The sequence below is a fragment of the Cynara cardunculus genome, assembly GCF_001531365.2.
Source record: "Cynara cardunculus var. scolymus isolate 2C chromosome LG 11, CcrdV1, whole genome shotgun sequence".
In the NCBI taxonomy this organism is placed as follows: Eukaryota; Viridiplantae; Streptophyta; class Magnoliopsida; order Asterales; family Asteraceae; genus Cynara; species Cynara cardunculus.
In genome coordinates this window covers 3461210-3477473 of record NC_037538.1, presented here as the reverse complement: position 1 = coordinate 3477473, position 16264 = coordinate 3461210, and the positions used below count along the sequence as shown (strand labels likewise).

Below are 16264 nucleotides of genomic sequence, written 5' to 3'. Positions count from 1 at the left end.
TTTAAGTTTCAAGTTTACATTCTAATTTTAGAATAAATGTTGTAATCTTAAACTGTTCTTTGTTTGAATTTGGCCATTTTTGCTTTGGAACAAGACTTAGGGGCCTTTTATCAAATGCTTACTCGGGTAAGCGCTTATCAAGTTGCATTCCCTTACCGGATGAATATGAGAAGGACCAAGAATCTTACCTGGTAAGAGCGAAGTCACGAACCGAGAGTGTTACCCGGTAAGTGATGGCGACGACTCTTACCACGGTTAGCGCTTACCGGGTAAATTATTACATACGATGTCATTTGGTAGACTAACAAGGCTTTAAAGTTGAAAAAGGGTCTAATTGGGTTTTTTTAGACTTAACCGAGCTTTTTTCAGGCTTTTTCAAGCCCGTCTAGCGGTCTAGGCGTCTACTCCTAAATATTGGGTCTGGCCCGAACCATATTTCAAACTCACTAGGCCGGGCTTTTTTGGATCAGGCTCGGGCCATGGCCAAGCTTTGGGATTGAACTCTTTTTACATTTGTACTAGTTAATAGTTATTAGACTTTGTTAAATATTTTTCATAGTTTAGACTAAATACAAACAATTATTTTTAAATGTCATGAAAATTTGCAAATATTTGGACGATATTGATTTTGATTTACAAGATTTTTACATTAATGTAATATTTGTACTTTTAAATAATAATCAAACAATTCTAATAAATTATTCGTCAAATCAAATATTATTCATCAAAGGGTTTTTTTTTTATTAATCTGGATATCCAACTCGTTATGCGAGCCGCCTAATCCCAAGGCGACCACCTGCTTTGCAGATAGTCCGGAATTACCGCATCTAAACCTCCGTGACCACAATGAAATTTTTATTTCTTCTTGGATTTCATATGTGTCTTTATAATAAAAAGACATATGTATCTCTTTCAATTGTGTTTGCTAATAAGAAAAGAAACAAAAGGAAATGTTATATATTTCTAGTTTCAACAATATGCCTCGAAAAGAAAAATCGCAAATTACATAAAAAAATAACGTACTTTAACTTGATTCATATTTTGTGTAACGTACTTTCAAAACTTCAATTTCGGTACCTAAGATGTAAAGTTTTAAACAATTAAGTACCCGGTTAAACATGTTGAAACATTAACCGGTTAGATTAAGATATCCATGTCGGCAAATAATAGTGAGTTGAATACAACATCACTTGCCACATCAACATGGTAACAGGTTAATGCTTCAATCGCTTACCCGAGTATTTAAATATTTAAAATTTTACATCTTAGGTACCAAAATGGAAATTTTAAAAATACAATGTTTTAAAACAAGCATGTGGCCAGGATCATAAATTTAATTCAACACCTTGTCGTAAAAACTCCACTCCTTTTCAACAGATATGAATAATTACACCTATAAAAATTCCATTTATCATATGATCCATTAATAACTATAATCAAACAAATGAATTACTGGTCCACTGACCAAAGAATTGCTGGCCATGGCTTGTTTGTTTGGGTCTTGAATTCTTTAAGACATCACCAGAACATGTGAACTGTTTTCAGACATTCAAATCTTAAAATATATTCCTTTAATAAAAACCAATTAAAAAAAAGGAAAAGCCAGTCCTTTTCCAGAGCTAAAATTCTAAAGGCCAGATTAACTTTTCTCTTATGACATGTACATGATGCATTATAGTTGTATTATGCTCTGGATTTAAGATTCTTGGCTCTGGAGAAGGGACTAACAGAAAAAGACCATACTGGGTCTGACTGCAACATAACCCCATTTCTCTGATCCATCTTGTGTCCTCATGCTTATGCCAATGGCTGATCTTCCATAAAAATATGAAAGAATGAAGAGAAATGCAGGGTTTTTCCATGTGATAAAAAGAAAATATGTTAACCCAATAACTTTGAATTTAATTTAAAACCATGGTGAAAGTTATTGATAGCCTACAACTTTAAACTTATAAGAAGCTTACAAGTCTACTCATCTATGTTACAAACTCCCCCACTTAGATTTCTGACGTCCTCTTCAGGTTTGCACATAATCTTTCTCTTTATAATCCACGATGTGGGATTTGCTTAAAATGTTACAAACACCCCCTCTCGAGAACTCATCACACCTGATGACGACGTTTGCCCCACCATGCCGATGGTACAAGGATCGCCCCAATTTCTATAAACACTGATTATTCATTTATGTTTTCATTTTCCCCAACTCTTGTTCATGAATTCTTCATCATTCAATCTCTTTTTCTCCATCTCCATCACTTGAGATAAGAAGGAAATGAAGAACAGTAGTTATATTAAAAAGAATCATTGTAAGTTTCATGGAATGTATAGTAATGAAATAATAGAAAAATTACCATAGAAAACCATTTTCAGATAAATATATCAGATGGTGAAATAACAGTTTCGTTTATAAGGCTAATGATTGAGAATTATGACCATATAAATAAATGTTGTATGTAAAATGACTTAAAATTCCAATTAAAATGCAAATTAAAACAAATGTTTTATATCTCGAAAGCCTCCCTTCCTCTCCTAGCCATTTTCGCTAAAAGTATGACTTCTACTTCGTTATTCTTCATGTTTCTTTCTTTGGATCGTATTTTATTTTGTAGACACCGATGAACGAGTAATGCTTCCCACCATCGCCAATGATAAACACGGTTGATCTACTGGTACCTGAAAATTGCAACGCTCCAAAAAAAACACGAAATCTACTTAGAGAAGTCTTTTTCGATGAACTAAACTCGTCAAGACTTAAATACGATACCGACTAGAGATTCTAACATATACAAAAAGTTGCCGAAAATATCAAATTTAAAAATGACCCTTCTATTATTATTAAATTACAAAACCGACACGATGAGATGTTTCCTGATATATGTGATCTTGTGACAGTATGTCGTTCTGCTCTTTGAGGTAGAATACAATCAAAAACATTTGTACGTACATCCCACCCAAGAGATAAAGATCTCGTGTCCCAAATTTTTACGTCCGATTCTTGTCCAACAATCACATGAACGCAAATCGTCATATAAAAATCGTGAACTTTAATTAAATAAATTTAAAATATATAAAAATCTGATGTGTCTTAATTTCATTGGTGGGACAACGATACATATAATTTTGGAAGAACAAATTTTTATACTGAGTGGAATATATTGGGTTAGAGGCTGTTTACCAAACACTTACCTGGTAAGTGCTTATCGGTAAAATTTAACACTATCATTTACTCACCGGGTAAGATTTTAGTCCACCAAAATAGTATCGTATGGAACAATTTACCCTGTAAGCGCTTACCGTGGTAAGAGTCGTTGCGCTCACTTACCGGGTAAGACTTTTGGTCCTTGTTTCGCTCTTATCGGGTAAGATTCTTGGTCCTTACCATATTCATCCGATAAAGTAGTGTGACTTGATGTTCACTTACCCGAGTAACCGTTTGGTAAACGGCTCCTAAGACTTCAAAAATAATGATGAGTATTAGAAACATAAGGGGGTAAAAGTGTAAAACTTACAAAGTGACCAGCTTCAAGGATCCAATAGAAGTGCAAGTTTCTATAAGACTTGGTGAACCCTTTGGTAATTTTTTCATCTCCACAGTATAATGGAGTTCTATCAATGCTCAAGAATGTCTTCAGACCTTCCCACCTTTGTCATGAAAGAAAAACACAGAAGGGTAAAATAGTAATTCTACTTTGAATGCGTACATACATATATATATATATGTATATATATATAGATGATCATGTGAGACTAGACTATTTTCGTGAGACACATGAGACCACATAAATAACAATGAAACTTCACCGTAAAACACTATGAAGGAAAACATTCACATCGTTTTTACTATGAAGGTTCAGTGTTTTTCGTACCTTCACAATGTTTTGCTGTAAAGTTTCAGTGTTATTTTGTGATCTCGCTGCTCATGGATCTTATGGAAACAAGTTCGTCTCATGTGAACTCAACCCATATATACACACACACATATATATAGGACATGTTCAAACAAGAAGTTTATCACATATGATTACACACATGATACACAAGCTTAATCATATATGATTAAACACATGTCGCATTGAAAACACATTCACACTTAATCATATATGATTAAACACACCCAAATGAGTATAATCATATACGATATTGAAACTTCTCGCATTTTCGCAAAATGTTTAACTTCTCGTATGATATCCCCCCTCTATATATAAGTGAGAGTAAAAGAGAATTTTACTTGAGTTTTTCCACCCATGCTTCTGTTCCCTTTGTTGCACATATGACATCAAGCTACAAAAACACAAACTCATCATTCAGTGAATTTTTATTTTCACAAAGGGTCGTTGGCTTAGCAATATCCCGGTTATCAGTAAATCCCGACCTTCCTTGGGGTCAAGGATTCAAACCTCACCAAAACTGAGGAATGTGTGTGAATTTTGCCGTATATCAATATATATAAGGGCCGATTCAGATAATCGTGACAAATTAAGAAAAGAAGATTCATATGTGAATCATTGCAAAATAACGAAAAAAATGTATTTAAAGATGCATATGTGAACTCATTTTACAAATTATTCATATAGATTCACATATGAATGCTCAATATCGATTTCTTTATGAATCTTTCCTTATATTTAGTCTTCTTATTTGAACCTGCCACTGTATATTTAGCAAAGAGAGAAAGAATCTTACTTGACCATTATATATAGTCACATTCACTCCCTTACTCAAGAGTTCATCAACCTACTCAAGAACAATAAACAAAACCATCGTTAGTCGAACTTTTTGATCCCTGATATGATGATATCTTGTTCTTCGTCATTAGAATCTTGCCTCGTTGATTCTCGGTCGCATGAAATCGCCTTCTAAGTAGTCAAAAACGAGACCCGACTGTCCTCCCCATCTGTTGAAAAACATAACTCCAGTCTATAACTTTTATTGAATGGTGGTTTTGAATTTAAGAAAAGAATGTAGACTCACTCCACATTGTTCGGGATAATCTCAAGTTTCTTTCTAATGGCACCATTCATCAAGTTATCAAGATCACCATTTGAACCTGGAGAAGTCTTCAAAGAATCAAGATACCGTGAGTAACTCTTCCTCGCGGCTCCTCTCACCAGCGTTGTCGCTGTCATCGATACCGGATCCATCCCCGCATCCAACAAGAAATTGTAAAAATCCTACAATCAACCAAAAAATTTGTTTTTTTTTCCGTGAGATATGTGGGACACCATGAGATTACTCTCCAAAAAGCTCTCGAGGAGAGAAGGGAAGTTTGAACATATATTGCAGTATGCGGGACTTTAACACGCCCCCTCTAACTGAGGCTAGAAGGGCATAGATGCCCCACAGGTAGATCTTGGCTCTGATAACATATGAGAAATATACCAAAGGGCATTTAGCCTAGCAGTATCGTAGCCTTTGGCCTCCTAGGAGGTCAGGGGTTCAAACCTCACCATAGATGTGGAGGGTGTATGAGTTTATTTGTTGCATTTCCGGTATATAAGTATTATATAAATTCTAGCTGGTGTGGGACTCTAACATCTTATTTGTGATATGCAATGTATTTTGATCTGATTCTTATTTTAGATAACATACTTTCAAAACCTTCATTTTGGTACCTCAGATGTGTATCTCAAACATTTAGATCAAAGTACGGCACACAAAATATGAATCAGAATAAAGTACGTTGCATTTTCATGCAATTATGAGATGTAACTAGATAACAATGTCACATCTAAGGTACCAAAATAAAGGTTTTGAAAGTACGTTACATTTTCATGCAATATGGCCTAAAAAGAAGGTTTTAAAAGGGAAGAAAACGAGATAGATTTGCTAGTTGTATCGAGTAAAACATACAACGGAGTTGCTGCTTGCGCTAATCACTTCTTCAAGATCACTCCATGTTTCTGTAGCATCTTTCCATTTCCCATCAGCTATTTGCTGCTTTATCTTCTCCACTAGACTGTTTCCTGAGATGGGTTTGTCAGATAATAGAAAGTCCAATCCAAACCAATTCTCAACTTATACACCCATAACACACACAAACACCACAATTCACACACTTGTTCATGTACCTGCTTGATTCTATCAACCCATTGTTGTCTATCCTTGAAACATCCTTCAGAAGAGGACCCCATGATACCTTATATTTTCAATTTCAAAGATTTTAGAAAAGGAACACCATCTTTGATATGTTCTAACGAAAAGTTAAAACAAATCAAGAAAAGTTACCACAAAATCTTCAGGTGAGATCCAACTATCTCCCAATGCAATACCTGAAAACAAATCATAAATACTGTATCAAAATGGGGTTCTTTTTGGTATAGAAAGGTGCATACAATCAAGTAATCTTAGTGTTAAAAATGGTGTGTATACCTCCAAGAATGAGCTTTAGCTTTTTAGCTTCAATGGCTTTAAGAGCAGAAAGTCCAAGAGTGACTGCAAATTTGCCACCATAGGACTCTGCCACTATATAAAGAGGGCTCTTTTGGAGGGTTTCATTTCTATTGAAGATTTCAATCAACAATGTGGTTAAATCAGTTGCAGCTTCTTCATCAGTTTTCACCAGTAGCTTTTTATCTTCAACAAAACTGTATCCAGTCCCAACTGGATTATCCTAATTTCCCACCAACATTATCAAATGATTTTAGAAGAAATTCAAGAAACACTGTGTTAAATCAAGAAAAAAGGATCCTCTATCCTAATTTCCCACCAACATTATCAAATAATTTAACCCCAATTCAAGAAACACTGTGTTAAATCAAGAAAAGGGTTCTTTATCCTAACTTCCCACCAATATTTGGAAATAATTTAAACAGATTTCAAGAAACATTGTGGTAGTTCTTGAAAAGGTTCCTGAAAACAGAAGGGTTGGCTAGTAATTGCATACCACAAACAATAGGTCTGCCTTTCTCAGCCATGTAGAGTTTCTTGGCTTCAAGAAAGAGTCCAATGGCCCCACCTCTTCAAAATTTCCAGTCCCAACTCCTGAAGCTCCCTAGATGTATGTCAAGAACACATAAAGGTTTACAAACAGATGTAAAGAATAGAACAAATTGCGCATCTGAATAGATACAAATACTTACAGGTCCCCCTTGCAACCAAAGAATTATAGGCCATGGACGTTTTGGATCTTGACTTCTATAAGGACTTTTGTAGTACCACCAAAACATATGAGCTTCTGTGTTCATAAACACCCCCAAAAAAGCAACACACAAGAAATCAAGAAAATTGAATCTTGAAAATGGGTTAAAAAGGAAATCAAGAATGTCAATGGAAGTTGAATCTTGAAAATGGGTTTTTTTTTTATTTTTGAAGGAGAACAGAATCATTGAAGCTTACTAGGTCTGACTTCAACATAACCCCATTGTTCTGATCCATCTGGGGTCCCTGCAGCCATGGCCAATCTTCCATGGAAAAATGGGAGAAAGAATAGCACAGCTGAAACAAGAAACAAAGCCACAAAATGGGATCTTCCCATTTCAAGAAAAGCTGAAAAGAATCACAAACTCAATTCCACCCACTTGTTAGAATGCAGATTTCAGAGACGAACTGATCTTTATATATATATATATATATATATATATATATATATAAAAAAAACAAGAAAAAGGCAATTATTAGGGAGATGGTTCTGTCTACTGAAGTCTACAAGACTATAACAGAAAGAACAGATTCTATATTTAAATCCCAAAAATACCCTATCTTTCAGGGGAGATAATAAAAGATTGGATAGATTGCAGTGAAAGTGGGTGAATTTAGGAGCAAGGGATAAGATTGGTGAAGATGGAGTGTAAAGAAAGGTCAATTGATGTCAATAATAGACTTCACACAACCATTCTTCTGATCATAAATATACCTTCTGCTCTCAACATCCAAAAAGTAAAATTCTGAAAAAATCCCACCAGAAATTACTGGTCCAGCTCCATCATTAGGTTTATGTTATTGTTGTTTTGAGTATGTATGATTTGGGGGTGTTTGGGTAAGCTTATTTAAAACAACTTATACTTTTTTGTAAAAGTGCTWATTAACTTATGCGGTATCAAACTGGAGTTTTGTAAAAAGTGTTTGGATTAGCTTATAGCGGTACCAAAATGCAAAATGACCAAAAAGGACAGCTCATTTTTAGGTTATCTTCTACCCTATATCAGTTGATACGCAGGTAAAGCATCAGGTATATGAGTTGAAGAAAAAGGGTTCATATTTGAAACCCTAGAATCGTTGGAAGTTGGTGAAGCGAAGGAAGAAGCAGGAAGCGAAGGAAGAAGCAGGAAGAAGGAAGAAGCAGGAAGCGAAGGAAGAAGCAGGAAGCAAAATGCAAAGCGAAGGAAGAATCAGGTATATCTTCTACCCCAAAATGCAAAGCGAAGGAAGAAGCAGGAAGCCGGCGATGAGAAACCAGAGGACTTGCCGGCGATGAGAGGGGAGAGACGGATGCGATGAGAGGAGAGACGGATGCGATGAGAGGGTTAAAAGGGTAATATGTCAAATAAGTCAAGAGGGAGTAACTTATCAAAAACAACTTATTACCGGTTTGGCACCGGTATAAGCAGTTTTTTTTTTTTTCACATCCAAACACTCAAAATAACTTATCGGCGGTTGTGGACTGAAATAAGTTGATAAGCACCTTAAATAAGCTTTCCCGAACACCCCCTTGATATGATAATTCTTAATGATTTGATGATAATCGGATAAAGATGATTGATTTAATCCACATGAATTAGTGATAATGTTTTAGATTTTAATGATAATTGTATAAAGATGATCCACAATTAATGAAAATGCTTAAAATATTGATTATGGTTGGATAAAGAATGGAGGATTAAAAGTTAGAGAAAATTCATGTTTATTTTTAATGGTTTTTCTTTTTGGTAGATTATAATATGAATTATCTTATACCATATTATAAAGCATTTTATAAAAATTCTTAAAAATCATTTTTTATGCATAAAGTACTGTTTATTGATGCATATTACTTAAAATTCAATATCACAAGTAAATTGTGCGTAAGTAAAACTTATTAAAGCTTCATTTTTGAATTCGTAACTAACTATAGATAAACATAATCAAATATGGGATAAACATCTCATTTAAATATAAAAAAATTAAATATAATTAAGATAATCATTGAGTTCTAACAAACTATTTAACTATTATTTTTATAACTATTTATATTATTAAACTAAAAATAAAAAATGAATTTAAAAAATCACATAAAAATGATAAGTTTTAAATAGTTAGTTTGTCACTGATATCAATAACTTTTTTTTCAGTTTTTTATGATACATCTTCATATTTATATTTTATTCAAAAATAAAAATATTATCGTTTTCTCAAAACTACATAGAATAGTATTATAACATCAATTGTGACAAAAAAACGAAACATTAAAATCGAGATGTATCTCGCTGCATTGTGCGAGTACCCTTATAATATTATTAAAATATTTATAAAATATTATTTCTCGTACTTGTAGATTTAATTTCAAGAATTTTCATTGATAGGAAATATAAAAAAATGATTTCTCTTTTAGGTAATCATTATTTGGAGAATTCTCCGAATTTGAAAATTTTCAACTTCCTACTTTATTTAGGGATTTATTAGTTAGAATAAAAATCTTCAAAATCTCCATTTTTAAAGAATCTATTAGAGATGTTTTCATCTAATATTGATGACGATATTAAAATTTTTTGATGTTAATCTTCTAAAGATGGTCGGTTTTAACTCGCATGGTATTATATAATTTTTTTTATTAACTTGGATATCCAACCTGCTATGTGAGCCGATTAATCTCAGGACGACTATCTGCTTTAATGGTAGCCTGGAGTCACTGTATTTGAGCCTCTGTGGTCACAAGGGGATTTTTATTTCTCATTGGATTTGAATCTGAGACCTCCAGACAGTTTTGATCTTTGGAATCCAAGCTCAAACCAATCAAGCATCATCCTTGTGGTTTTAAAAAATTAATGATAATCGAATAAAGATAATGCATTTAAGATGATTAGGATAAGTTAAGTAGAGTGATGATTACATCGCAATAATAAGCGAATAAAATAATACGAAAACGGTGAAATCACGTATAAAATTACATGTAATTCTATACATGTAAATTACATCCAAGTAAGATTGTGCAGGTTATGTAGTCGTATGATTCACATGTGAATTCTCTTATTTGATTATTATTCTCTTATGAATGTAACTCATCCTAATGTATACAATTTAAAAGCCATAAGAATTAAAAATACAGTTTTATCATACACCATACAACTAGCGTAAAAAATATGTCATTTTTGTATTTGTCTTAACATTAAAAATGTGATTGATTTTAAAAATATATTCAATATTGGGTTCATATGTGAATTAGTTAATTAATTTATATGTGAATTACATGAGTTTACATATTAACATATAGTTCATACGTGAATCACACAGGTTCACATATACACTTGTTTTGTCGTCTATTTATAAAAGTTACAAAACTACCTATCTATCTTCCATACACTATGCAAGGAATTATCCGGTGTTTCACAATTAAAACCGCAAATCTTAACCAGATGAAGTGATATAATCACTTCTCTACTTCTCAAATACTTACCACTTCTCAAATGAAATTATGAAAATCTAACTATTTTGTCTAAACCATTAACAAGATATCAGTTTTCCATCAACAAAAATGGTATTTTGCAATTGTGGAGTTCTCGATAATTATTTAGATGATGTTTCGTTAAGTCTTAGATTAGTTAATTTGCCTATTTGGGTAAATTTGTTTGTCCCCGAGATACGAGATTGACGGGTTTGAGGGAGGACAAAAAAAAGGTTGGAATGTTTCTAGGATTTTTGGTATTAATTTATTCGAAGTGACTTAATGAGAACCAACGAGGGGTCTTGACTGATCCCATATAGCAGTTTTGACTTAATTGCTTAACAATTAAGCCGTAAAGAAACACTCATGTATGATAAAGAGATCTAAATCACGCAGACCATTAAGCTTATTAAGTTATAATAAACAACCGAAAGACTATAATATTCGTTTCTTCAGTAAAAAGTTATAACGTCTTGTCATGCATACAAACTATAAAGTTTACTTGATAACCAAACTGTCTATAAACACGTTAAATCTTGGTTCCTTAAGAGGGCCTCCATTTTACTTACGTCCAGGCCTAGATTTAAAAATTTATTTAATTTATTTCAAAATCAAATACTGTTATATTATTTCAGAAATTATCTATACTATCTTATAAAGCAAATTTAACAAAAGTCTTAAAGTCTTAAAATACTAAATGACCAAGATACCCTTTATATCATTTTTTTCATTTTTTCACCCCATCCTATCCTCACATACACTCTCACTCTCTCACAACCGATTTTTTTAAAGTTATAATTTTAAATTTACACTTTATACCTCTATAATTAGTTAATTAATTTACTTTACGTCCTTTACTTTTAAATGTTTCATTTTAAACCTTTATCAAATTAATATACATAATCGTATATCAATTAAAACATGTTTAAAAAATATATTTTTGTTTTAACAAGTTACACTATTATAATCGTCTCGTTAATACCTTCGAAATGAGTCCAATATTGTATAGTTTTTGACTTAATTATATTATTATATATACTATGAAAAATTATTTTTAATATTTACGATTTATACTTTTATAGTTATTTATTTATATATATRCTATAYATTTTGGGATTAGGCTGTCCAAATTGCACTGTATAATATGTTCTGAATTAATATGTTCTTGTTTTTTTTAAATATATATATATACATGTATTAATTCAACCTTAATATGAGTTTTTGGACAAGAAAGAGGGTAAACAGCTGAAATTTCATTCTAAAATCCATCTTTTTTGGTCTTTTCATGGCTTATGATCTGTCAAATTTRTAGTTTTCTTTATTGGTTTTGAGTGTTTATCTTAAAACTCAAGTTTCTTGGTTCTTTGCTCTTGGTGTAAATCGAACACATTTGTGAAGTCGTTTAAATATGTTGGATTTTAAATATATTGGATTTTAAACTGTAATACAATTTTTTTCATTGATAGTCTGTAATTAGAACCATAACTCTTATTTATTCAAATTGTATTAATATGTAAAAACCAAGTGTAACATATATCATCATTAAAAATTATCTTATAAAACCAATGGAACTTCAAAATCGTTAAAATTTATGGCTCCCATTACATTGCGCAGATACACAATTAGTCAATAAAAAATAAACACGACTCTAAGATTTTTTCAACTTTATTATTAATTAAAGACTAAAAAGTCGAGCCCTACACTTCACGGACCACATAATTTATTATTATTTATTATTATTATTATTATTTTTTAAGCGTAGAAAAGCTATTGATGACGACGTGGAATATTTTTGGTTTAAAGCAACAACAAAAATAAAATATATTTCAATTCAAAATTAACCATAAAAATAGTGTCGGGTTGATTTAAGTTTAATTTCCAAGATCAAAAGTGTCTGAAGATCTCATATTCGAATCCAAAAAGGAATAAAAATCATATTATGGCTACAGAGGTTCAAATGCAAGGACTTCGCCGTAAAGCGGGTGGTCACTCTAAGATTAGTCGGTTAACATAACATGTTAGATATCTAGGTTGATAATTTTTTTTTGAAGAAGAATATGTTAATATATTTTGTAAACGGGTTAACTGAACCTCAACAATTAATCAATTATGACAATATTTAAGAAGTGTTACCAACTCACCACTATTTCCTTTATCTGTTACTTAGAATCAATGTATCTGTTAGAATTAAATGACGTGAAAGTAAAGTATGACAATGATAAAAGGTTTAACGTGATCATCAAATGGACATATACATTTTAGATGGTCCTAGCTAGATAAGCTAAATACGTAGTGGGATGTATCGTGTTATGTAAGGTCAATAATAAAACTGCTTTTATAGCTGTCGTTTAAATTATGAATCATATATATATATATATATATATATATATATATATATATAAACTTTTTAATATGAATACAAGTAACTGTTAAATTATTGGGAAAAATATTTATTAAAGATGAGATATAAGATTTTAATAGAAAGTGTACAAGTAAATAGTGTTTAAGAAATACCACTTTATCAACCAAATTTGAGTGGTTTTATTTAGGGGTGGACTTGATACAGTATCAAGTTTTTTCTCAAATACTTTATACCAAATAATTATAATTGGTATGGAAAATCTTATATCGTGTATCAATCAATTATACTTGGTACCAACTTCTTTTAGTTGATATCGATTTTGTACCAACTTTAAGTTACATATATGAAAATTTGTCATTATGTTCAAATGTTAAGTGACTATTTGAATTTTCAGTGATGTTTAAGGGTTTCTAATTGAAGGAATAAACTTGCAAACAGTAAAATGTTCAAACAAAATAATTAATGTTACAAAGTTTAATATTTAATACATACAAAATTTAAAAACTAATAAATATTTAAATAAGTTGGTAGCATGGTATGCAATTTCCAATACTTTGTACCAACCAAGTTTTGATACTCGATACGGTACTACTAACCGATTGTAATTAATATCAGTTTAAATAATATGATTGATATAAATGTTGATTGGTTTATTCTGATACAAAATTATTACCCCTAATTTTATTTGCTTGAAAAGTTTGACAGATGCTCTTGTTAGGGTTGGGTTCACGTGAAACAATATTGTTTTCATGAGACACGATTTTTATACTTGAAACTCCACAACAAAATGTTGTGAAGGTAAAAAGAAGCCAAGTCTTTACAACAAAAACACTATGAAGGTTACATTCACAGTGTTTTGTTGTAAAGTTTCAAATGTAAAAATCGTATCTCACGTGTCTTAAAAAAACAAGTTTGTCTCACATGATCCTAACTTCCTCTTATTAACTATTTTCTTGAATTGGTGTTTTTCATGAAAAACAAACATGAAATTATAAATCCATTTATATTCTCTCAAGATAATTGCTTCCATAATTCTGTACCGCACATAAATGCACACTTTTATGTACTCAATATTATCGGTTTTATTATGATTTAAAACAATTATTAGAGTATTTCAATAAATTGTCTAAAAGTACCCATACAATGCAGTGAGATATATCTCAATTTTAATATTTTTTTTGTCTTAATTAATGTTATAATACGGTTTTATATGGTTTTGAGAAAATAAAAATGGTTTTATTTTTGAATAAAATATAAATACGAAGATATATATCATAAATACGAAAATGGTTTCATATTGATATTGGTATCAAACTAACTATTTAAAATTTCTCTTTTTTATAGAAAATTTATTTAATTCATTTTTTTATTTGATTTAATAATATAATTTTTTTATAAAAATAATAATTAAGTATTTTGTTAGAACTCAATAATTATCCTAATTATATTTTAGATTTCTTATATTTAAATGAGATATTTATCATCAATTTGATTATGTTTATTTACAGTTAGTTACAAGAATTCAAACATAAAACTTTTAAAAATTATAATATAAAGCATAATATTGAAATATTTCATTTATTTAATAAAATATTATTTTTATCTCTATAAATTTAATTTCAAAATTTCTTATTGATGGGATTATATTAAAAAAATATTTCTATCTCTTGATAATCATTTTTGAGAATTTCTCCAAATTAGAAGAATTTTATATTCCATCTTCTACTTTTTCCCGTTTTGGAGAAAAGTTTTCAAAAATTTGTTAGAGCAATAAATATGCAAAAATCCCAAATTTTCATTTTGAATAATCTGTTAAAAATGCTCTAAATAATAGTTTTTGAAGGGTTCTTGAAATTCGAAGATTTTCAACATCTCTTTTCTTTTTCCATTTCAGAGAAATTTTGAAAAAAAATGTTAAAATAAAAAGCTAACAAAAAATAATTAAAATCTCTGTTTTTTTTATTAACCTGGATATCCAACCCGCTATGCGAGCCGACTAATCTCAGGGCAACAACATGTTTTGCAGATAGCCCGTAGTCACCGCATGTGAACCTCCGTGGCCACAAAGAGATTTTTATTCCTTCTTGGATTTGAACCTGGGACCTTCTGATATTTTTGATCTTTGGAGTCAAGCTCAAAACAATCAAACACCACCCTTATGGTTTAAAATCTATATTTAAAAACATATATTAAAAGATATAAATGCTTGATCAAGATTAGCTAAAGATTCTAAAATTTACATTACGTGTTAATATATTATATAGTAGTTTTTTTTTTAAAGGATATTATATAGTGGGTTGAGTTCATGTGAGAACAGTCTGTTTTTATGAGATCCAAGAGACCATATTTTTACACTTAAAACTTAATAACGGAACATTATGAAAGTAAAAAAAAATCTGAACCTTCACAAGAAAAACAATATGAAAAGCCTTCATAATATTTTATTGTGAAGTTTCAAACGTAAAAAAATAATCTGGTACATTTCATGAAAACAGATTGGTTTTGTATAATTCTAAATCTATTATATAATAATTTTTATATGTATATTTGTCTTTTCTTGACCGACCCAAGTTTCAAGGTCCATCACAAGGTATGTAATACGTATTACGTAGCAATAACCCACAAGCCAGTTGCAAAGGCCCATTATGAGGTATATATGATAACGTAGTAATAACCACTCATGGCTAAAAATCGGTCCTAAGTCGGGTCGGTCCCAACCGGTTCCAAGATTTTTTCTTATAACCGGCTATAACTGGTCCTGGCGTAACTGATCCCGGTCTCGGTCGAATAGATGAAGACCGGTCATGCTAGTTTATAACCGATTATGGGCCTTCGGTCCCGGTTTCTGTCCCAACCGGTCTCACCCTTAAAAAAATATTTTTGTAATTTTTTAATGATATAAATATTTGTATTATATTATTAAATTTGTCGTACGAGTCACTTAAATACATTTTAAAATTATGCTTTATTACGAGAATTGTGAACATTTTTTTGTGTTTTTTACAAATTGAGAACTCGGTATATAAACCTCTCAACCGTGCTACATATTTATAGTGTTTAGAAACCAAAAAATACAAAAAAGGGCCAAAAATGACTAATTAACGGTTATCTATACTATCTTATAAAACATTTGGCTAAAACTTTTAAACTCGTTCATCTCTATCCGATTTCATCCCATATCTGAATTCGTGTAACTAACTGCAGATAAACACAATCAAATACATGATAAACATTTCATTTTAAATATAAAAAATCTAAAATATAATTAGGATAATCATTGAGTTCTAACATAATATTTAATTATTATTTTATAAAATGTTATATTA

General features: G+C 30.9%; 1 protein-coding gene across 2 annotated transcripts; it reads right to left on the bottom strand.

Moving 5' to 3' along the window:
* Nucleotides 1-2385: 2385 nt before the first annotated feature.
* LOC112521256 (serine carboxypeptidase-like 51) lies at nucleotides 2386-7571 on the bottom strand. 2 transcript variants are annotated; one of them, XM_025130008.1, is made up of 13 exons: nucleotides 7336-7571; nucleotides 7080-7174; nucleotides 6884-6991; nucleotides 6370-6610; nucleotides 6226-6269; nucleotides 6069-6136; nucleotides 5851-5956; nucleotides 4972-5171; nucleotides 4825-4894; nucleotides 4684-4734; nucleotides 4229-4281; nucleotides 3510-3642; nucleotides 2386-2688 (listed from the first exon to the last, which is right to left on the bottom strand). In XM_025130008.1, the coding sequence occupies exons 1-13, from the start codon at nucleotides 7472-7474 to the stop codon at nucleotides 2599-2601; spliced, it is 1398 nt and encodes a 465-aa protein (XP_024985776.1). In that variant the 5' UTR covers nucleotides 7475-7571; the 3' UTR covers nucleotides 2386-2598. The 2 variants fall into 2 exon arrangements, with proteins under 2 accessions (XP_024985776.1, XP_024985777.1); XM_025130009.1 differs by having other exon boundaries at nucleotides 2386-2673.
* Between the last annotated feature and the right edge of the window lie 8693 nt (nucleotides 7572-16264).